General features: G+C 43.1%; 1 protein-coding gene across 2 annotated transcripts in view; it reads left to right on the top strand.

Annotated features, from left to right (window-relative positions):
- Window positions 1-10,003: 10,003 nt before the first annotated feature.
- The window catches only part of LOC121004177 (serine/threonine-protein kinase 17A-like), an 81,886-nt gene continuing 67,790 nt past the window's right edge, over window positions 10,004-24,099 (top strand). For both annotated transcript variants that reach the window (XM_040436317.1, XM_040436316.1), the window contains exon 1: window positions 10,004-10,356. In XM_040436317.1, the coding sequence (XP_040292251.1) occupies window positions 10,259-10,356 (98 nt within the window). In that variant the 5' untranslated portion in view covers window positions 10,004-10,258. The remainder of the gene's footprint in view (window positions 10,357-24,099) is intronic.

The raw sequence follows: 24,099 nt of genomic DNA, 5'->3' as shown, positions 1-24,099 counted from the left end.
GTGTGAAAGTAGTCTTAGCTATTTGAACCAGGAACATACACTCAGACAGGCTGCAGCAAATGCTACAAGATGAATGATCATGGGGGAAGTGTGTCCCTGGTGAAGAAGGATACTGGCTGGCCCCCCTCTGTGCCTAGAAGTCATCCCAGCCACCAGATACATCTATAAAAGTATACTGAGTAGTTTGTTAAATAATGTACCCAGTTTTACATATGTCCATGGGCTAGCTGAGATACTGTATGCACTCTATCTGTATGCAGTACAGTCAGTGTACTGTGTCAGTTGTGCAAGTAGTGGGGGACTAGGGGCTTACCTTGGCTCAGGGCCCACCAGGGCATTCACTGGTTCCCCTGTGGGCCAGTCAGAGCCTGAAAGAAAAACCTATAATTACCTCCATGTGAACTCGGAGACATAAACACATTAGCCTAAAGTTGATCAAAATGGACAATTTCAACCTAAATGATTGTTTGTCTGGTGAAATTTAACAGCAAACCATAGTTTCAGCCAACGAATGACATACTACCAGTGTCTGAAAAGAATTCATCCCTGTTTGAAATTTTCGTCCAATAGACAGAAAATCTTTAGTTCAAAGATGTTCCCAGATAAGATTATTTGGTTTTGTCCGGTGTTATTGAACATGTATGGCTGGTTTGAAAGACGAATATGGACTAAAAGGTGTATGACTACGTATGCAACGTGATCGCTTGCAATTTACCTACTTCTATCTGAAAGATGCCCATACACAGACTAAAGTTTATCAAAACGAAGAATTTCAACCAAAACAAATGTTCTTCAGGTGAAATTTAACCTACTGACCGGTGAAAGACCATCATCATCTGAAAAGAAGTTGGTCTCATTTAATATTTTCATCCAATAGTCAGATGAAAGTTCACAGAAAGATAGTATGGGACCTAAAGATCTTTCTTTGATAGAATGTTTTCAGAAAGATCTTTAATCCTTCGGCTGGTTTCAATGAGTATGTATGGCCAGTTTGAACAACTGCAACGGCAAATATAGACTAACATTTGTATGGCATGCCCGCAAAACCATTTATATTTGTTTTTTCAACTGCTTTTCATCCATCAACCAAATTCTATCTAATGTGTATGGCCACCTTTAGTGTACACTTTTACAGCTTTATAAAACTAGGAGTTAGTGAGTCATCTACGAAGGGTATAAGTTATCTACCTGGATATGAAAACAAAATTTTCTGATAAAATGTTACTTACTACTTTTTGATGTAATCCCCCTTGACTATAACATACTTATTCCATTTCACCTCCAGTGATCGGATTCCCTCAGAATAGGAGACTTCTTGCTGCTGCACGAACCCTGTTACCACCTCTTTGACTGCATTATCATTAGGAAATTGTTGCCCACACAGAAATTTCTTCTGGTTCCAAGAGAGAAAGTAATCATTGGGAGCTAGGTCTGCACTGTAGGTTTAATGTTTGAGCTCCATGAAGCCGCATTCTCTGATAGCAGGTTGTAATTTGCGAGACCTGTTAGCTGGAGCATTGTCATGAAGCAGCAACACACCTGCTGACAACTTCCCATGTCATTTCTCTTTAATTGCCTCACATAATACCTTCATTTTCAAGCATAGGTATCTCCAGTAATTGTTGTCTTGTGTGGCATAATTTCTAGTGATAAAACGCCTTATGTATCCCAAAAAACTGTTGCCATGATCTTTCTATCTGACTGCTGCGGAGACAAAATGTATTTGGAGTTGGTGATCCCTTGTGCTTCCATTGCATGGACTCTTGTTTAGGCCTCTTTCACACTACAGTATTTTGCGTTCAGTATACTGGACGTTTTTTGAGTTCAGTATACGGAACAGATACTGAACCATTCATTTCAATGGTTCAGCAAAAAATACTGAAGTGTCTCCGTGTGCATTCCGTTTCAGTATTTCAGTATTTCCGTGCCGTGGAAAGATAGAACATGTCCTATGTTTGTCCGCAAATCACGGTCCGTGGCTCCATTAAAGTCAATGGGTCCGCAAAAAAACGGAATGCATACGGAAGGCATCCGTATGTCATCCGTTTTTTTCGGATCCGTCATTAACAAATGCTAGGCCCAGCCCACTGTGGCCATGTGTTTCTTGTTGCCAAACTTTGGCTGAGCACAAATACAGGTGGCTTCCGTTTTTGATCCGTGAAAAACGGACCGTATACGGGAACCATACGGAAACCATACTGAAAGGTTTTTGCGGACATACTGAACGGAAACGGAGACACAACGGAACCCAAAAACGGGACAACGGATCCGTGAAAAACGGAACGCAAAACACTGAAATGGACATACTGTAGTGTGAAAGAGGCCTTAGTCTCAGAATCATGGTGGTGGACCCTTGTTTCGTCACCCATAATAATTTGAGTCTCCCAGATTTTCTCTAAGCATGTCTAAAGTCTCTTGGCTTAATTGCTGGAAACAATTTTGTTTCTAAGGTGTGAACATTTGTGGCACCCACTGGGAACTGATCTTTGACATCATCAAAACATCATGAATGATACTGGATATTGTGCCAACTGAAATGCCTAATACATGAGCTATAACACTGATTTTGATATAATGATCTTTCAAAATTATTGCCTCCACTTTATAGCACATTTCCTCTGAAGGTGCTTCAACAGGTCACCCTGAATGGGAGTCATCTTCAATTGATTCCTACCCCATTTAAACTGCTTGGCTGAAAACTTTACTTGATAGTAGCAAAATGCATCATCACCATATACAGCAATCATCCTTTCATTGACTTCTTTAGGCTTATTTCTTTGTAAGGAATTTAATCACTGAATGAAGCTCCAATCCCTCACTTTCTTGGTAGACCCGTACTGCACTGCACTTGCCATCCTGTCACTTCCAGTGCCTTCATCAGACTGAACTGCTACTGTGTTTGTTGCATGTCCAGACACGTCTCAACCTGCACATACAAGCTCAGGTACAGAACATGTTGGAGTAGATAACTTCTTGATCACCTTATACAGCACTTTGGACTATGTCAACACTGCATAAACAATTAGAATCACATAGATAATGAGGCAAGCGCTACTTTCACACTCGCGTTTTGTGGACGGATCCGTTCAGATAATGCAGCGTCTGCATCCATTCAGAATGGATCAGTTTGTATTATCTTTAACATAGCCAAAACAGATCCGTCTTGAACACCATTGAAAGTCAATGGGAGACGGATCAGTTTTCTATTGTGCCAGATTGTGTCAGTGAAAAACTGATCCGTCCCCATTGACTTACATTGTGTGCCAGGACGGATGCAAGCAGCGTTTTGGTGTCCGTCTCCAAAGAGGAATGGAGACTGAACTGATGCATTCTGAATGGATCCTTTTCCATTCAGAATGCATTAGAATGCAAACTGATCCGTTTTGGACCGCTTGTGAGAGCCCTGAACGGATCTCACAAACGGAAAGCCAAAACGCGAGTGTAAAGTAGACATAGACTGGGACACATTTACCAATATTGTCTAAGGGTGCGGACACCTGGTCAGTTTTCCTGATGCAGTTTTGCAAGCAAAAGCCAGAAGAAAATAAAAAAAGTTGTACCTGTCATTTATACTTTCTCATCTTTTATGATCCACTCCTGATTTTAGCTGCCAAAACTGCATTAGGAAATCGGACCATGTGGCCACACCCTCAAGGTACCAATAAACCTTTAAAAGCTGTCAGCCATAACTTGTTCGGGTTCTTTCACACCGGTAGCCAATTATCACAAACATAAATTTGTATGCAGTGCAACATTTGCCAGCTGATCAGATCGTATGTGAGCATGAAAATACTTGCTGGTCAAGAGTACATCTGTGAATATGGGATGTGCTGCCAACATAATATTTAAAGTATGCGGGAAGAACAATCATTCGTCCCTCATGCACTTCAATAGTCTCTGTAAGGGCCTTTTAAACAAACATTGATTGACTGATTTTATTGTCAATTGGCACTCGTTATGGCTTGTTGCGGCCTGTGAAAAGACACTTAGATTTAAACTGTGTAAATTCAGAGTAGGCTGCCTAAAGATGAACCAAATTTATCACAGTGCATCATGCTGGATATTAAATTTGGCGCATCTTTAGACACCTTTGTCTTACTTTCACTAAAAGTTTGATGCAATTTTTGAGCATATTGGTGTATTGTACACCATGCTCTATTTCCCGCTAAGCCATGCACCCTTGTCAAGTTGGGCGCAATAAAGTATCTGATACACTTAATAGGTGTAGAACAAAGTAGGTATGCCAAGTTTAGCCAGAATTCTTGTATATTTAGCGTAATAAATCTCCCTCATTATGTTTTTCCTCAGGTCAGGTTGATGACTACAGAATTATCACTTGCCACGTTATTCACCTCTAGACTGTTTATTCACTGTGGCTGGTGACATTTATACTGTACAATAGGCTTGTGACTATGGCATAATATTTATTTACATACCTGCGGGCATTGCGCAGTATTGGGATGGGCTGTGGTCATTTTTTTTCTATGAAGACATATTTATCTGTACATTTCCATGCACACACATTTTTGCATTGGTCTGGCTATTTGCTTGTTATTTATGATACTTTTAATTATAATATTGTCTAGCACTGTTGTGTTATTCTATAGGTGGGTTTTTTGGATTCCATGTAACAATTAAATGGGTTCTATGAGAAGCAGGTATTGATTACCTATTCTCGGGATAGGTTATCAATATCATATCAGTGAGAGTCCAATCTGTTTCAGGCTGCTATTGTGCAGTAAATTATAGTGTGCATGGAGCTGGAGGCAGTCAGCTCCATACACTGTGTAGTGGCCATGAAGGGGTACTGCAGGTCAGCTACCATTCAAGTAGCTCTGTGCTGAAACTAGCATTACATTAGCAGATCAGGCAGATGATTGTCGGGAAGGAAGCGTTCCTTCCTGGCAATTGCCTGCGCGTCAACGGATAAGACCCCTGCTATTACATGCAGCAATCTCCTCCACAGTATGGGGATGAGCGATGGCTAATGCCATTGCTTGTCCCCATACTAAATCATTATTTGCTGCAGCAGACCGTGATTAGATGGCATGATCTGCCGCCGGCAAACAATGATTTTTAAGCATGCTGAAAGATTCAGATTACCGATCAATGAGAATTTGTCTGCACGACGATCTGCACGATTATCTGCTAATGTAATACTAGCCTAAGCCTCTGTCAGCAGTTCCTTCAGATTTGACAGAGATTAGTGCAGGATGCAGCACTAATCTTCCTGTCAAAAAGACAGACACCACATTAGGACCCATGATGGATGACTGTTACTATTGAAATAACATCTTACAGAACCAAACATACAGGAGAATACTGCACCACATACCTATTTTATCCAATGATATCTCCTCTGATGTAGACATTCTCTTTTCTCATCTTCTCCTTTCGAACTGGACCGCCATGATGATTTCTTTCAATCATGTCTTGTCTCTGCAAAGTTTCACACACAGACATCTTAGTTTCCATCATCCTCCTCACCTCCTAGACACCCCATCTTTCCACCCCTAATACTGTGCCAATACAGTGCAGAAACAAATAGTTTCCCTGTAAATACTAGTACCACACAGATAGTGCCCCCTTCAATAATTGTTGACAGACAGTACACTGAAAAATAATTGTGCCCAACAAATCTGACAGTAATAATGTCGGAAAAAGTATGCTCCAATGTAATTGTGCAAAGTTGATGCTGTGCCAGAGTAACCCCACAGTAATAGTGATCCCAAAAGTCCCACCAATAGTAATAATTTTCTCCCAGAGTACACTTAGTGGTAACAGTGCCCCATTGTGTCCTAGGAGTAAGAATGCCTCCAGTAGTAATAATTCCCCTAATAATATATGCTAGTAGAAAAAAATGCCCCCCAAAAAATACCCTCTTATAATGCATGCCAGTACAAAATGGCCCCCTTATAATGTGTGCCAGTACAAAAATACCTCCTAATGTGTGCCAGTACAAAAAGTGACCCTGTATAATGTGTGCCAGTACAAAAAAAACATTATAATATATGCCAGTATAAAAAAAATACCCCCTTATAATGTGTGCCTGTATAAGCAATGCCCACTTGTAATGAGTGCCACTACAAAATATACCTCCTTATAATGTGTGCCAGTACAAAAATTCCCCCCTTTTAACGTGTGCCAGTACAAAAAGTACCCCCTTATAATCTGTACCAGTACAAAAATACCCCATTATAATATATGCCAGTACAAAACATACCCCCTTATAATGTGCACCATTACAAAAATACTCCATTATAATGTAGTACAAAAAGTACCCCCTTATAATGTGTGCACTACAAAATATACCTCCTTATAAGGCTAGTTTCACAATAACACTAAATTTGTTCAGCAGGCTGTTCCGGCAGAGGAACAGCCTGCCAGGGTTTGTCGTATATGGCATATACGCCCCCTGAAGAAGCAAGGCGAAACGCGCGTCGGGCAAGGAGCCATCATCCTATCCTTTCTGGTCAGTATAGGTTTTCCACCATTAATTGTACTTTGTATTGCTGGTTGCAGGTGGATCAGCGCCTGATCACCTTTATGTGATCACTCTGGCTGACCTTACTGCAACATTATTGCGACCTTATGTATTTATATTTTTGTAACGCGTGGTGGCGCAATAGGGACGCTGTGCTTTCTGTGTAATTACTTATTGGTATTACAACCATTTATTACATCAGTTTACCATCTGACCTATCTGACATACCAGTTTTAGGATCGTTTTGGTGGCTCCGTGCACTTGTCACTTTATCCTCCTGCATCTTTTTACCACTAATTGAAACTGTTGTATATGTAGTATTCATTATTGTATCTTTCTATTAATAAAGATTTATCAATTATATATGTGTGTGACTTTTTAGGTTTTCTATTTATGTACACACATATTTTCTTACACGCTAGCCTAACATCTTTGGTTGTGTATATGGCATAGCCCAGTGGTCGGCAAGCCGCGGCTCGCGAGCCACATGCGGCTCTTTTTATCCTTGAATGCGGCTCTTTGGTGCGGGCTGGCGGGTGGGCGGCCGCGCAGCCATATCGCGGCGCTCAAGCTTGCAAAATGTCCATCATGCGCCTCCTGCCCCGTCTGTCTGCTCCTTCCACTTTATGAATGAAGCAGGCAGGCGGGGCAGGAGGCGCATGACGGAGGGTGAGATGTCACGCTGCGCACAGCAGCAGAAGAGCGGGCAGCGGCGGACTTTCTGCAGAACACCGGCCATGTGAGGAGTGGTAAAGAGGCCGCCGCTCAGGTCCAGGAGGAGCGAAATGTCCTGCAGCAGAAAGGTAGGAGCTGCCCCCGGTGTGTGCACAGCGCCAGGCACTGCACCGGCCCCGCCGCAAGTGTCCCTGCCTCTTCCCTTCCTCCCACTAATACATTACTTTACTTACTGGAGGGCACTTATGGGGGATATCTGTGGAGGGCACTAATGGGGGATATCTGTGGAGGGCACTTATGGGGGATATCTGTGGAGGGCACTTATATAGAATCTTATGCTATATATGTGTCATCCACAGATATCCCCCATAGGTGCGTCATCCACAGATATCCCCCATAGGTGCGTCATCCACAGATATCCCCCATAGGTGCGTCATCCACAGATATCCCCCATAGGTGCGTCATCCACAGATATCCCCCATAAGTGCGTCATCCACAGATATCCCCCATAAGTGCGTCATCCACAGATATCCCCCATAAGTGCGTCATCCACATCTGCAGACAAGTTTAATAAAAGTAAAAAATGATAAAGATAAAATGAAATAATAATCAAGATCCAAATAAAAGAAAGTACATATAAAAGTATGTAAAAACACACTCTGGGCTCATGCCCACGAATGTAAGGGCGCCGTGCCTGTGCTCTGGACCGCAAATAGCGGTCCGTCTGCAATGCACGGACACAGACCATGGGGCAGCTGCATGAGGATCGCGGACCCATTCACTTGAATGGGGTTCGCGATCCGCATCCGACTGCCCGCACCGCAAAAAAGTAGCGCATGCTGAAGTGAATGGGTCCATGATGCAGGCTGCACATGGCCGTGTGCAGCCCGCATCATGGACCCATTCACTTCAATGGGTCCAGGATCGGGGATATGAGTGCTACAGTGTGCTTCCGTGGTGCTTCTGGCTGTGCCTCCGCACCTCGAAAAAGTAGTGCATGCGCTACTTTTTTGCGGTGCGGAGGCACAGCCAGAAGCACCACGGAAGCACACTGTAGCACTCATATCCCGGATCCTGGACCCATTGAAGTGAATAGGTCCTTGATGCGGGCTGCACACGGCCAGTGCCCGTGTATTGCGGACCCGCCGTATGCGACCTGCAATATGGCAACGGCGGGCACACGGTCGTGTGCATGAGCCCTAATAGTCCTCACTGGTACTGTTGACGCAATATTTTAGGTGGCTCTAAATGTGGCTCTCCAAAGAAATTTCAATCGTGGTTTTGGCGATATTTGGCTCAGTTGAAAAAAAAGGTTGCCCACCACTGGCATAGCCCAATACTACCTTTTCTTGCCAGAGCCTATTGACTATAATGGGACTCGGTGGGGATCTGGACAGTTTCTGGCATTAGTCAAACGGGCCTGGCGGTGTTCCAGGAGTTTCTGGCTATGCTGGATACAATGAACACCAATAGGACGTTCCACTGCAAGAACAGCCTGCCCGGACGATTTTAGTGCTAGTGTACAACTAACCTAATGAGTGCCACTACAAAATATACCTTCTTATAGTGTGTGCCAGTACAAAAAATGCCCCCTTGTAATGTGTGCCACTACAAAATACACCTCCTTATAATGTGTGCCAGTACAATAATGCCCACTTATGCGTGCCACTACAAAAATGCTCACTTATGTGTGCCAGTACAAAAAATGTCCCCTTAGGTGTGCCAGTAAAAAAAAATGCCCCCCACCATGTGTGACAATACAAAAAGGCCCATTATGTGCCACTATAGAAACGTTCCCTTTTTATTGCCCCTTAATAACTCTTCTGGGCTGTGTCCTGAGCTATATGCTGCCCGGCTCAGGTGGCGCAATGATAATGACATCATTATGCCGCCTGTGTTGGCCTCTGTTATGCTACAGGCACTAGGCCTGAAGCCTAGCAGAAGGAGGGGTGGGGCAGGGAGATACCACTCCCGTGCTTCATGGCAGCATATCACCGTTCTGAGGAAGAGACTGCATCTCATGTAGGGTTTGGCGACATGTTTTTCGCGACAAGAAAGTCACATGACATTTTACGTAAAGGTGTTGCAATGAAACACGCAACATGCTGCGGTGCGACATTTGCAAAAAATCCAGATGTATTAGATTTTATGTCACAGGTAGTGTTGAGCGAACTTCTGTTTTAAGTTCGGCGTCTAAAGTTCGGCTTCCGGTTAGCGAAGAATCCCGATATGGATTCCGAATTCCGTTGGGGTCCGTGGTAGCGGACTCAATAATGGCCGATTATTGATTCCGCTACCACGGACCACAACGGAATTCGGAATCCATATCGGGATTCTCCGCTAACCGGAAGCCGAACTTAAAACAGAAGTTCGCTCAACACTAGTCACAGGTCATCTACGACATTCGTCCAATTGACTTAAATGCTAGTCTCACACCACCCTCCACCCACCTGCGACTTGACTCTGTTTTCACAGCAGAATCACAGTTTTTAGCATCTTTTATGTCTCGCGACACAAGTTGGCGTGTAACCTTGTTCGATACTATTTATTCTTAGTGCAACTAAAAAGAGCATCATACACAATATTTTTTAAACTAATGGGGACAAAACCACCCTGTCAAGGACTTGATGGATGAGGTCAGTTCAAGCAATTGTTGACTGGAGTCTTTCATAAGTATCAGAAGTTTTTTTTACTTGAATGATAATTATAATATTATTACTACTTTACCTCATGACTGGAATATCTGAAACAGGAATGCAATTTCCAAAAGCCGCCACTGGGGGTGCTGTGCGTCGCTGTGCCTTGTGATTGGCTGCCCTCTGGCAGATGTGCCCCGCACACGGCACGTTCTATATAGAGCTCGAGCAGCTGTGGAGGAGGAAGGTCCTGAGTGGGAGCTCAGCAGCGCAAGCAGTTTCTCTCAGGAAAGCCTACGAGACGACGTGCAGGGCTCCCGCATCATGGCCCCGGCATTCCCTCCCGGCAGGGTACTGTGAGAACCCTGGACGCAGCCTGTACACCTTCACATATCGTGGAACGTGTGTAGATAGCGACTTGTCCTGCGCCACTTCTGACTGTTTTGGGACTTTTGCTCTTGGAATGATGGATAAAAGCAGCCTGGTCACTCAAACGCAGACTGTCCTGAGGGCTGACATCTTCGCTGACCACTACAGAGTTGTGGGCAAGGAGCTGGGCAGGTAAGAGCAGAGTGGGCAGTGCATTTTATCTATTTAACTACCACTCCCATCATGTACCAACTATTGGCTTACTTTTTATTCCAAAGCTGGATTTGACTTGTTTTTGTAGGGGTATGCTGTAATTCTAACACCTGTGGGGCCCCCCTGGTGAAATTAAGAATCCCCCAAACCTATTATTCGCCTCAGTAATAAGTGTGTATGGGGGGGATTGTATCTCCCCCTTATTGAAATCACATCTGTGACTGACTTATTCCAGAAGTGATCCTGGTGGGTTCACTCGGTGATTTTTGTAGCAATGGTCACTATATTCGAATTGGTGGCATTTATCATAATGTACTTGTTACAGTGCATCTGTATTGTTCTGGACAACTGTCCTTTAAAGGAGGATTCCACCTAAATGTATTCTTTAGCATCACAGAAGGTGGTTTGTATTGTTACCTCCACTGATCCCCTAAAGGAAGAGGACTTTTCTCTGCAGAGCACCTTTTGATCCTGCTCAAAAACTGGTTGGTGTCATTGATAGTGTTGGGCGAGCCTGCTCGGCCGAACACCGCTATGCGCGAGTCAATGTATTTAAATCTAATTTAGCCTCTATTTCTGAAAAGTTTCTGGCGGGATTCAAACTCAGAACCTTCTACATTACAGCCCAGAATGTTAACCACTACACTATAAAGTTGCACAGCCAGTTACTTTAAAAATAAATAAAAAAGAGAGACTTCTGCTGTATATAAATACTTAGGCTACTTTCACACTAGCGTTCGGGGCTCCGCTTGTGAGCTCAGTTTGAAGGGTCTCACAAGCGGCCCCGAACGGATCCGTCCTGCCCCAATGCATTCTGAGTGGAGGAGGATCCGCTCAGAATGCATCAGTCTGTCAGCGTTCAGCCTCCGCTCCACTCAGTGAGCGGACACCTGAACGCTGCTTGCAGCGTTCGGGTGTCCGCCTGGCCGTGCGGAGGCAAACGGATCCGTCCAGACTTACAATGTAAGTCAATGGGGACGGATCCGTTTGAAGTTGACACAATATGGCTAAATTTTTAAACGGATCCGTCCCCCATTGACTTTCAATGTAAAGTCTGGACGGATCAGTCTAAACTACTTTCACACTTAGAATTTTTTTTTAACTATAATGCAGACGGATCCGTTCTGAACGGATCCAAACGTCTGCATTATAGGAGAGGATCCGCCTGATGAAACATCAGACGGACCCGCTCTGAACGCAAGTGTGAAAGTAGCCTACTAGTAGTAAGTATTCCTATACAGCAGAAGTCTCATTATTATTATTTTTTTTTTTTAAAGTAACTGCCCGTGCAGCTCTATAGTGTAGTGGTTAACATTCTGGGCTGTAACGTAGAAGGTTGCGAGTCCGAATCCGAATCCCGAAACTTTTCAGTGTTATCTGCAGATGTGTTCTCCCACATAATATCTGTTCCAGCTTGTACTGGGTGTTTTATATAATTGGTTATTGAATACGGGGAGTAATACGTCTTCTATACATAGGGATCTCTGCAGAGAAGCTATGACAGATCCACTCAAGTCTATTCAATGTCCACGGAGCTTTGAGTTGATTTATTCGGAATCAATGACTGTTTGCCATTGATATACTTTGGTGATATTGACACCAGTGTCACTAGTCAAAACCAACTTGATGTTACTGGGTTGCATAGAATTTTAAAGAGGGGCAAGTATGTCAGACATATACGACAAATCTTTCTGATTTGTGGGTGCCTGGCAGCTTTATCCTTGACTTGAGAGCTGAGCACATCCACAGTTGTCATTCTTTTCTTTCTCCACACTCATACTGCTGCAATGGCCAAGTTCAAGCAGAACTTTCATTCTCCCAATGGGTAATGGTTCATGGGTTGGTGAGGTTCCCCAAAATCGGACTCTTGCTTCATATTTTATGGCTATGCCATAAAAAATTGTTAGTCGGATTACCCATTTAAAGAAGACATATTGGGGTGGTAGTTCATGACTTAGGACCTTTATTGATACCCAAAACAAAAGTTTTGGCACTGTAGCAGGGGCGCACATAGACAGCAGAAGACCTATGTGAAGAACCATACATATGCCACTTGATATACAATAGCCCATCATATAGCATCCCATTTTGTCTCTATCACAATCTATATAGTTACTCCAAGCCGTAAGACACATTAACTCAGTCCTTTATGTGCAGTCTAATAAACAGTGGGAAGATGCTTTCAGAGTGGCCTGGGGTCCCCTTACTTACTAGGCCCCTATGCAATTGCACAGTTTGCACTTGTGCTCTGTCTGCTCCTGCTCTACACAGCACTGGGACCTCTGCACTCATTTTAAGGGCTTACACACATGAACGTATTTTTTCCATGTCCGTTCAGGTTTTTTTCTTTGCGGCCTGTATGCGGAACCATTCACTCCAATGGGGCTGCAAAAAAGGAAATTACTCTGTGCGCATTCTATGTCGGCATGGTCGTTCTGCAAAAAAAAAATGACCATGCCCTAATATTGTCCACATTACGGACAAGGATAGGACTTTCCTATTAGGGGCCAGCCGTTCTGTTCAGCAAAATGCGGAATGAACACGGCCGGTATCCATGTTTTGCGGATCCGCAATTTGCACCAGATTTTGGTGGTGTTTAGAGATTTTGACCATGTTAAAAAACCTCGCGGCATTATTGAAGAGGTTTGATTTCCCATCGCTTGGGAATTGGGGAAGATATGGCAGAAGATAGGTTTAGGAGGAATTGCAGTACAGATAGTATTTGCACAAAAAAAAACTATTGGCAAAACTACAAATTGATTAGACAAGATCAGTGTTTCATGTACCAGTCACTGGAGGAAGATCCAACCTATTAAATGTGCCCGTGGTGTTAAATTAGTTGGACTGCGAAGTTCCCGCCTGTGGTCTGCCTCCTATCGTCCATGTCCCTCCCGTTTTTCAGAGGAAGGTGGCAAAGGTGTCGAAAAAGCTGAAAATGCTGAAATTTGGATGCAAACAGCAACACAATTTGCGAATTTCCGATGCCAGAAAACTGGTATAGAGCTATAATAAATGACCCCTAATGAGTTGTGGCTCATTGAGTTGTAGCTCCATTTATTACTGGTGACGCTGCTGCATGGAGACTTGTTTGAAAGGTATCAAATACCTAGTGAGAATTTGTTCCCGACACATCATTAGTAATCATTATAAGGTGTTGACTTAAGCACTCTGCCCAATTATATCCCCTTTGTTCAAATGGGTTAAGATAATAGTGCTGCTCTCTTCCCATACATTCTTCCCATACAATTGTAGATACAACAGATGTATATTCCAGGATGCCTGTTTACAGATGGCTTGTAATAGTACTATATTAAGACATGTGTAGGCAAACCTGCTCATTACCTAACACATCCAATCCTTTTATGTTATTAGTATTTTTCAGTGTAGTGCTGCTGCAGGGGATTTATATTATTTTACACTTTACTGATTGATTTAAGGGAACATTCCAGGCAAAAGTTATACTTAGTGCAAGGATTAAGGGGGCGGTGCATGACAGGGAATCCCTTTTTAGTATTCTTGGACTCACTGTGTCAAACACCACCCCCTCAGGTCCTGTCCAGACTAACCTTTTTGAATTAAGAAATCTATTGGATTCAGTAATGAAACTAAGCTAGCCAGTGCTGGTGCTGTCACTGCACAACTCCCCAGATTCTCATTTGAAAGGTCCATAAGGGAATTTAAAGGGGTATTCCTATCTTGGACATTGATGGCCTATTGGTAGTATATGCCATTAGTGTCTGTGGGAGCATAACGCAGAATGTGTGGCATGCTTTATATTCATTGCTGTGGGAGTTCTAAAAATAGCTGAACGAGCGTGCGGGGCAATTTTTGAAAGTCCCATAGTGACGAATGGAAGGCGCACTGAACATGCATTGTCACCTCTCCGTTAATCACTATGGGACTGCTGGAAATAGCCAAGTCAGCACTCAGTCATTTTCTTAACTCCCATTGTGGTAAATGGAGGGTGGGCGCACTTGCATGATGGACTCTTCTTCACTTTGGGGGACCTGTTTTGGAGACAGGAATGGGTCCCAGAGGTGGGACCCACACCTATCTGACATTGATGGCATGGAGTATGGAAATACTTCTTTAAGAGCTGTACAACTATCATCTTGTCCCCTCAACTGAGTAGTAGAAAGTTATCACGTGAAGGATACCCAATTCATGTACTCCATAAGACCTTCCTGCACAGACTCCACACAGTCCTTCACTAAGAAGTTTCAAAATCTCCATAAGGCCTCATGCACACGACCGTTGTTTTGGTCCGGCTCGGATGCGGACCCATTCACTTCAATGGGGCCACAAAAGATGCGGACAGCACTCCGTGTTCCACCCAAAAAATATAACCTGTCCTATTCTTGTCCGTTTAGCGGACGAAAATAGGCAGTTAGATCAATGGCTGTCCATGCCGTTCTGCAAATTGCAGAACACACACGGACGCCATCCGTGTTTTGTGGATCCGCAATTTGCGGACCGCAAAACACACAACGGTCGTGTGCATGAGGCCTAAGTCGGATTTTTTTTCCAGCACATCCCCCAGATGGTCGATTAGATTAAGATCTGGGGATATGGATGCCAAGTCAGCACTTTAAACTTTTTGCCATGTCTCTAAATACACTCGTGAACCATTTTGTTTGTGGCATTGTGTATTATCCTTGTCGTGTACTTGGTCTGTAACACAGGCGGAGTCTGAGCAGAAGATCCACTTGATATGCCCTAATAGAATTTTTGGAAAAGTCGTCTCTATGAGACAACACCTCTTAAGAAAAGTGTAAGGCCATAAGTATTTTTTGGGACTGGACCAGACATGCTCCACACGTGCATTAATGAGCCTTGGGCACCCAAGACCCTATCACAGGTTCAACAGTTGTTCCTTGTTAGATCTCTTTAGACACACAATTTGGCTTTTATCAGGGTTGCTCAAATACTTACTTTTGCCAGTTTTTTCTGTTTTCTTCAAGAGCTGACTGTTAACTTGCTGTCTAATAAATGCCCCCCCTTGACAGGTCCTATTGTCACAGAAATGTTATTCAGATTGTATATACAGATTTTACTATTATTACTCTATATGGAGTTTTGTAGGAAAACCAAAATACAACTTGACATCTAGACCCAGAGCAACAAGCACTGATCCTTACGCTACCTAAATATAAAGATATATATATAAAATCAACATACCATCATGGAATTTGTCACCAGTTTTGTGCTGCCCTATCTGATGCCACCATACGCTGGTGACAAACACCTTGAGTAAAACTGTAGGTCACATACTTATTTGTTTAGTATTGAGGAGTTCCAATGCAAGCTGGGCACAAGAGTCCACTCAATGATGTGCATGAACTCAGGAGTCCTGATATTCATGAGCTCCTGGTTCTCTCTCCTGCACTGCCGATTGACAACTCTCTTCCCATTGCAATCAGCAACAGGGGGTGTGGAGAGTTTGGAACTCATGACTTTTAGGGGTGCTGAGTTTGTTGAGTATATGCACCAGACTCCAGCACTCTTCTCATGCTGGAGGTGCTCTATACTGATTTTAGGGTCCATAAAGCAGTTTTCTGGGTGTATAATTTTGTTGACCTATCCTCAAGATAGGTCATCAATATCTGATCGTGAGGGGGTGGACTCATGGCAACCCCCAGTCAGTTAGCTTTTTGCAGAGGCTCTGGTGTGCAGTGGCCTAGGACAGTGATGCCACTTTCATCGGTCACATGGCTGGGGCGCAGCTCAGTCCGGGGCTGAGCTGCAATACCAAGCACAGCCAGTATAAAATGGATGGCACTGTGCTTGGTAAGCTGTGAGAAGGCTGTGGCACTTACCAGGGTGCCTCTTCTAACAGCTGATCTGTGGGTTGCCGGGAGTCAGACCCCCACTCATCTGATATTAATAATCTATCATGAGAATGGGTTAACAGATATGGTAGCATAACACTGGTGACAGATTTCCTGTAGCATGATATACTTGTTTGAGACAGTAAAATACACAGTTGCTGATTACAGTACCTTTGTTTAAGGGACAGTGCTCTCTGAATTCCACATAGCCCATAAAGCTGCTATGAAAACATTTGAGCCATTGATCAGTGATGCACAACCTGGCCACTTCAAGGACTGTGTAAATGAAGAGCCTTAAATGCAATGAGTTAATTACTCAAATCATGGCCCATTCGCACCACTGTGCTATTCCTAACACAGACAGGAACTTTATGAGTAACACCAACCCTACAGATTCAAACTTTGGTTTCAATTATGGAACTAGGGACTGTCAATTGGCCTGTGTCCACCCAGGACCACACAAGACGTCTTAAAGAGCCATAATCCTTTGTATACATTATATCACTTTTTCAGTAGTATGGCAAATCTGTGGAATGTTAACCAAACTGTAAGGGATGCCAAGAGGAGTTCGACAAATTTTAGGATTTGCTGATATTATTTCCAATTTCCACTTCCATTGACATACCTTATGGCTGAACCTGGAAGTTCATACATGTGAAAGGATTCCAGTGATCTGAAGGAAACTTGTGATCGCTTCCTGAGTTTACTTTGGATGTGGAGTCTCAGGGTTGAGACACACACAGTGAAATTTAAGCATGGCGGATGAAGCATTCATTGTTTATGTCTGGAAATGTTCTGTATCTGGTGTTTTTGAGGTACTACAAGTCCTGTACGCTATGTACTTCATGGCTCGGGCTGTGTAAAGCTACTTTTTGTTAAGTAGTTTTCTGTAACATTATTCCTTGAGTAGCAAGTTGGATTAGGTTTATAGAAGGTTGAAGGATCTCAAGACATAAATCTTGAGGGCAAGGTGTTGAGTTAAGGTAACCAGTCAAGCCATGCCCAACTGCAGCAGCCATTGGCTACTCAGTTCCACCATAAATTCATGTAGTCAGTTGCTGCGGCAGGTGGGCAGGGCTTGGCTGCGCCGTCTGACCATACCTTTAGAGCAGGACAAGAAACTTTTACCTTTTCCTTAAAGGATAAAAATACCTTTATATGTTCTGTAATGTCAATATGTTCAGAGCATACTAACTGAAAACACAAATAATAAGGCTTCAGGCACAGAACATACAGGAAGATTATTGGACACAGTAAACTTGGCGCATTTACACTTTGTCGATGAACATACAATTGTCTTAAAGGAAGCATTCCCTCCCGACAATTGCCTGTTCATCAGTGGAGGTGAAGAGCTTTATTTAGATACATTGATCACCTCCACTGTATGAGAATGAGCAATGGCTATTGCTATCGCTTGTCCTCATACAAATTCATTGTTTCTGGGCAGCAGATCCCTGTTTGCACAGCATGATGACTGAGATGTCTGCACGAAAGATCATTTCACCCAATTAACGAACGTTCGTCGGGTGATCTGTGGTAGGAATGTTCGTTCTTGATGATCTGCCCAACTATTAGGCATCATTTAACTAGACAGCTAAAAATGTGTGAGGTTTATCGCTGTGGCTGATGCTAGATGATGAATCTAGTGCACCTATAGTCTAAGTTTATACTTTACGCTATAATTTTACGCAAACGTTCTGATGCATATTCGTGGCCCATTAGGGCAGATTTACCAAACCTATTGTCTCCATGCACCAGATTTATCACATTAAATCTGGTGCAGGATTAGGCGCTTTTGTCTAACTCTATACCAAATATTGGTTGGCTTACTTTGACGCTAGAATTGTGGTTGCAGATGCCCTTCCTGCAGATGTCCCTTTCCTGCAAAACCGCATCCCTTTCCACTGAACCCTGCCCTTTTTCAAAGAAGTCAGAAAAAAATGTAGAAACCCTAGTTGTGCCAATCGGCGACACTTTTTAGACAGATTGTAGGTGCAGATACATTAGTAAATCTTTTTATCTTTATATAGCGCCAACATATTCTGCAGCGCTTAATCCAGACCATTGTTGTCCTCTTTCTGGTAGGTCATGCCCTATTGTCACAAACCATGCCCCTGTTTTCGGATAAGTAGAAAAAGGTGTCTAGAACACTTAATGTGGTGCCAAGCACGTACGCCATTTTTTGTGGTTCAAATTGTGCCAGAATTCTGGTGCATCTTGATTGAAATTAAAGGCTGAAAACCACAGCTGAAGCTCCAATTTCTACCACAGATTGGCAGCGAATCCACATGCAGATTATCCCCATTGTAATCTAATAGGAATAAACTGCAGCAATATTGTACATGTCATGGATTTTAAAGTCCACAGAGCATTCATTATTATGCACAGATTTTTTTTCAGGAGCATGTGAACGGGTTATAAAATGCCATATTTACTTACCGTACATTGCAGGCAGAATATCAGTATCTGTGATAGTTATGATTTAAGAACATTGCGTTTGAAACATGTTAAACTGCGGTGGAGGGTGGTGAAGTCTTACCTATGTACTTTTAACCGGAATTAAAATAAAGACTCCAGAATTTGTTCAATTATCCAAAGGACGAGTCCGGTCCACTCCGTGCACCGAATATGTATGGTGAGCTGGAACTTTTTTTACTTATGAGCATATCTGTGATTTAGGCTAGGGCGACTATTTGTTGCAACATTTAGCTCTCATGCACGCGACCGTTGTTCGGGTCCGCATCTGAGATGCAGTTTTTGCGGCTCGGGTGCGGACCCATTCACTTCAGTGGGGCCGCAAAAGATGCGGACAGCACTCTGTGTGCTGTCCGCATCCGTTGCTCCGTTCCGTGGCCCCGCTAAAAAATATAACATGTCCTATTCTTGTCCACGCCTTGCGGACAAGAATAGGCATTTATATTAAAGGCTGTCCGTGCCGTTCCGCAAATTGCGGAGCGCGCACAAACGCCATCTGTGTTTTTTGGATCTGCGATTTGCGGACCGTAAAACACACCACGGTCGTGTGCATGAGGCCTTATTGTAATGATAGTCTATGGTGTCGCACTGCGACATGCTGTGGAACGACAGTCGCAAAAAATTCATCCAAGTTGGATTTTTGTGCGACTGTCGTGTCGCAGCATGTCGCAGTGCGACACCATAGACTACCATTATGATAAATGTTGTGTGACACATGTCGCAGTGTAGTTGTTCCCTTTTTGTCGCGCGACTAATTGTGTAGCCCTAGCCTAAATCTTGACATAATCCTGAATGTGTGAACATGGCCTGTGAGTGGAGATTTCCATAAGCGACCACCCATCTTGAAAGTGAGTTGTTATCCCAAAATGTTTGCCATAATTTGTAGTAAGAAAGTTGTAGGGTTCAGATTTGGTCAGAGAAACACATACATGTAGTTTACATTCTCTACTCATGGGTTTCCTCCACAGCAAAATAAAATTTTTAGGTGAACTCTAAAGTGCTTTAAATAAGCAACACTTTGGGGACATAGGTCCATGCGAATTTAACCTCTATACAATGCCATGGAATATGTTCATGTTATATACCGTATTTTTCACCCTGTAAGACACAACTATATTTTAGAGAAAAAATAAAAAGATTTTCATCAGACCTCAGCTCAGATCCCCAATCAGACCCCCAATGTGAATCAGACCTCAGCTCAGACCCCCAATGTTAATAAGACAACCAATGTTCATAAGACCCCCAATCAGACCCCAATGTGAAAAAGACTCCATTCAGTCCTCAGATAAGAGCCCCAATGTGAATGTTCCCCTAGGCAGACCTCAGATCATACCCCCATGCTCAGAGCAGACAAAAAAAAAAATCAACTTACCTCTCCTGCTCCGCATGCCTCCGCTGCTCCTGGCATCCATGCTTTTCTTGTTCTTCCTGCAGTGCACTGTGCTGTGACCCGACGCTGCACAACTTGAGTTCACAGAGCTCGCCAACATCCTCACGCTGTGTGCAGTCACAGCACAGCCAGCGGCCGAGGACCAAGAGTCGGTGAGTACAGAGCCCGCACAATGGGAGTGCTGCATTCACCGCCTCCGAGTTCTCCTGTACTAATGAGCTCCTCCATAATGGAAACGCTCATTAGTATTTGCCCTATAAGACGCACTGACATTGAAGGAAGGGGGTAGTGCGTCTTATAGGACAAAAAATATGGTAATTGATCGGAAATAAATACATGGGCTGTAGGGAGGAATGGCTTGAATGTGGTGTTGGTGCTGATCGTTGTAAACAAGATATGGCTTTCCTTCAGTGCAGAGTATACTATACAGAAAGTCAGAAGGGAACTTCCTCTTTCATGATCCCTGCGGTTTTGCTGGAGACACATTGAATTTATCACCATCCAATAAGCAAATGTGACTGTCTGTCTGGGAATGTTAGCATGAAAGCTGAGGATGGTCAGGGGTTCTGATAGTACTAGCCCTAGCTATACATTTACAGGGGAGTTATTCAAGAGCTGTGAGCTGATGCATTGGAATTCCAAGCAGCCCTGCCAGGTCAGAAGACAATGATTATATGACCTGTCCTCTTATTTACTAGTAGCCACATGATTCTCCTTTCTTGTTTTGGCCCTGGTCAACTGTGTTAGCAGTGACATTTATCTTTCTATCCTTACACACCAAAACAAATGCAATTCCTGCTGTGACAATGCAGGTTTTAGGTTACTCTATCATTAGTTTTTGTCCATCCATGACCACACAGTCCAGTTTTTAGGGTGCCCGGATGAAACCAATTGCCATGTAAATACGGTAGTTATAACCTACAAAATTCCATGAAGTGGATGCTCCATGAGTTCTTCCGTCATCCTAAGTTCTCCTGTACTGATTTTAGAGATGGAACCACTGGGCATGTGTCTTATTGTCCATAAATAACCTTCTGTTTCTTCTTCCACACATTTTTGCTGCCCGTTGTCTTGAGCTCCTGTACAACGTCCCATCTCATTGAACATTTCACATTTCTGTCCTTTACTCTGTACAGCATGTCTGCACTTCAACTCCCTATGGAGATGTAGAATCTTACTTATCCGGACAGCGATGCACTGACAGACTCTCTCAGCCTGGGGCCACTTTTCCATGTTTAACATATTTTTGAACTCTCTATGGATTTGTTGAAAAAAAACAGTTTGTATGCTGCTGCCTTGGTTTCACATATATAGCTATTTCTAGTCATGTGCTGATGCAATGGTTCATGCTTGACTTTGATTCTGATCAGGATGTAATTTGTATGTTCCAAATCGGAACTGGACAGATCCCAGGAATCTGGCAGCTAATGTGACTAGATATTTGGTGCTGGAGACTAAAGGCCCCCATACACATTAGTACAAGAATGCCCAACCTGCGTCCCTCCAGTTGTTGCAAAACTACAATTCCCAGCATGCCTGGACAGCCTACAGCTATTAAGGCATGCTGGGAGTTGTAGTTTTGCAACACCTGGAGGGCCGCAGGTTGAGCATCCGTGCATTAGTGTATTGTCAGCTGAATGCACTGCTTTTGACAGGACCAGACAACATTCTAAGGCTACTTTCACACTAGCGTTCGGGGCTCCTCTTGTGAGTTCTGTTTGAAGGCTCTCACAAGCGGCCCCGAACGGATCCGTCCAGCCCTAATGCATTCTGAGTGGATGCGGATCCGCTCAGATTGCATCAGTCTGGCAGCGTTCAGCCTCCGCTCCGCTCAGCAGGCGGACACCTGAACGTTGCTTGCAGCGTTCGGGTGTCCGCCTGGCCGTGCGGAGGCAAGCGGATCCGTCCAGACTTACAATGTAAGTCAATGGGGACGGATCCGTTTGAAGATGACACTATATGGCTCAATCTTCAAACGGATCCGTCCCCCATTGACTTTCAATGTAAAGTCTGGACGGATCCGTTCAGGCTACTTTCACACTTAGAAATATTTCTAAATTATAATGCAGACGGATCCGTTCTGAACGGATACAAACGTCTGCATTATAGGAGCGGATCCGTCTGATGAAACATCAGATGGACCCGCTCTGAACGCTAGTGTGAAAGTAGCCTAATGTGTATGGGAGATCCTGACTTTTCCCTAACAGATTATGAGAAGAGAAGGGTCTGGCAAACTGTACTTTTTGCCCGGTCCTTTGTTCTCCCAGGAGATAAGCAATCACCAGATGTTTTTTTTTCAATGACATGCTATATATTTAATGAAGAAGAACCCTTCTGTTCCTTTCAGTCTGATACAGAAAAAAAATAAAGAAATAAAGAGACATCCATAGTCCAGGAACAAATAAACACATATAAAGAAGTCCCCCAATTCCATCTGTGGACACTGCAGGCCTCCACAGCAGAATGAAAATAAAAATATTCACTAGATAGACTGACAGTCTGCATGATTGCAAAAACTGGATTTCCCCTTTAATATCTCTCATACTTGCTACTTCTGTTTTGTTTTTCCTATATTGCAAAAATGCATTTTTTTTTTTACCAAGCTCTGTAACTTACAGTATTTAAAATTGTTTTTGCATGGAAAAGTAGGAGAATTCACATGCTAAAAGGACATGGCCAGCAATCCTTCTCCCTTGCTTAAACATTATTATAATGACTTTGAAACTATGTAAACAATAATGTGGGATTTCGGCTACCATGCTCTATTTTTTATTCTAACTTATAGCTGGTTTACTCTTCCCGCTGGTTTTTTAAATAATCGGCCCGTGTAAAGGTGCTGCAGTTTACCTGATGAAATAGCAAAACTCTTATTCATCTGGTCCCCTTTCATACGGACACGGTTTGTATTGCAGTTGTAAGTAAAAAACAAAACAAAGCAGCCATAACCTCTTATTGTCTAGGCATCAGAGGGTCATGGATTGAATCCTGACTGATCAGATGTTGAAGACATTTCCTATAAGGTATACCTCTTATCAGTATAGTAGGAAACCACCTTTATGCATTGAAAATTATGCCAAAGATTGCATTTGAGTTGTAAGCACCAGAAAATAATTTACTCTGAATATTTACATACAATTGATATAACTGACCCCTGTATAACAGTAATTGTCAATATAATCAATATTTCATTGAATGTCCTATCTCTATGGAAAAGATCTCGGTCGCTCCTGTCTCTTCCAGCAGCCAGCATCCCAATATAGTGCATTACATGAGCGCTTGCTAAGTCTATATCTTCCCAGAAAAGCTCTCAGTATTATGGGTATTTTGTAGATATTCGATGCCTCCACTGTGTGCAATCATTGACTGACATTATGGTTGGTGTTAGATCACAGCCAAGTGAATAGTGATTCTGGGTGATTAACTTAACACTTATTTTTTATTTTTTTGGGATGTACCGTATGTCATTCTCCAAGTTACCCGCATGTAAAGGGCTGTACTGTTTTTGGTACAAGGCTATCCTTGTATAGGACTACCAGCAATGTCTCGGAGGTCATTGAGTCATTTTGCTAATAACACACACACATTCACAATTCACTTATTTCCTCTCTCTTACGTTACTATAAACTGAGCTAAAAAAAGAAGAAAAAAAAAACTGAGAAGAAAGAGAAAAGATGCAGTGCTGTAACCCATCAGACTGTCATTATCAGGACAGGAGCATGGTGGGGGTTACAGATATGTAGGCTAAACCTTTCATGACCCAGAAAAGTACCTTCCTTATCATGAGATTGGAACATCTGTATACACACAGTGTGTTATGTAGCACAACATCAAAGACTGAATGATAGGCATGGGGAGAATCAGCAGGCGGCACTGTCCTAGTTTGCTTACAAGTGGCTACAAAGAAACAATTTTCTATGGTAGTAAAAAAAACTATCAATAAACTCAGATTTCCAGTTTTAGGCCTCATGCACACGACCGTGGTTGTGTTCCGTTCCGCAAAATGGGGTTCCGTTGTTCCGTGATCCGTTT

This window comes from Bufo bufo, chromosome 6 (genome assembly GCF_905171765.1).
Source record: "Bufo bufo chromosome 6, aBufBuf1.1, whole genome shotgun sequence".
Taxonomy (NCBI): Eukaryota; Metazoa; Chordata; class Amphibia; order Anura; family Bufonidae; genus Bufo; species Bufo bufo.
The sequence above is the reverse complement of the archived record's forward strand: the minus strand, read 5'-3'. Positions and strand labels throughout refer to the sequence as shown.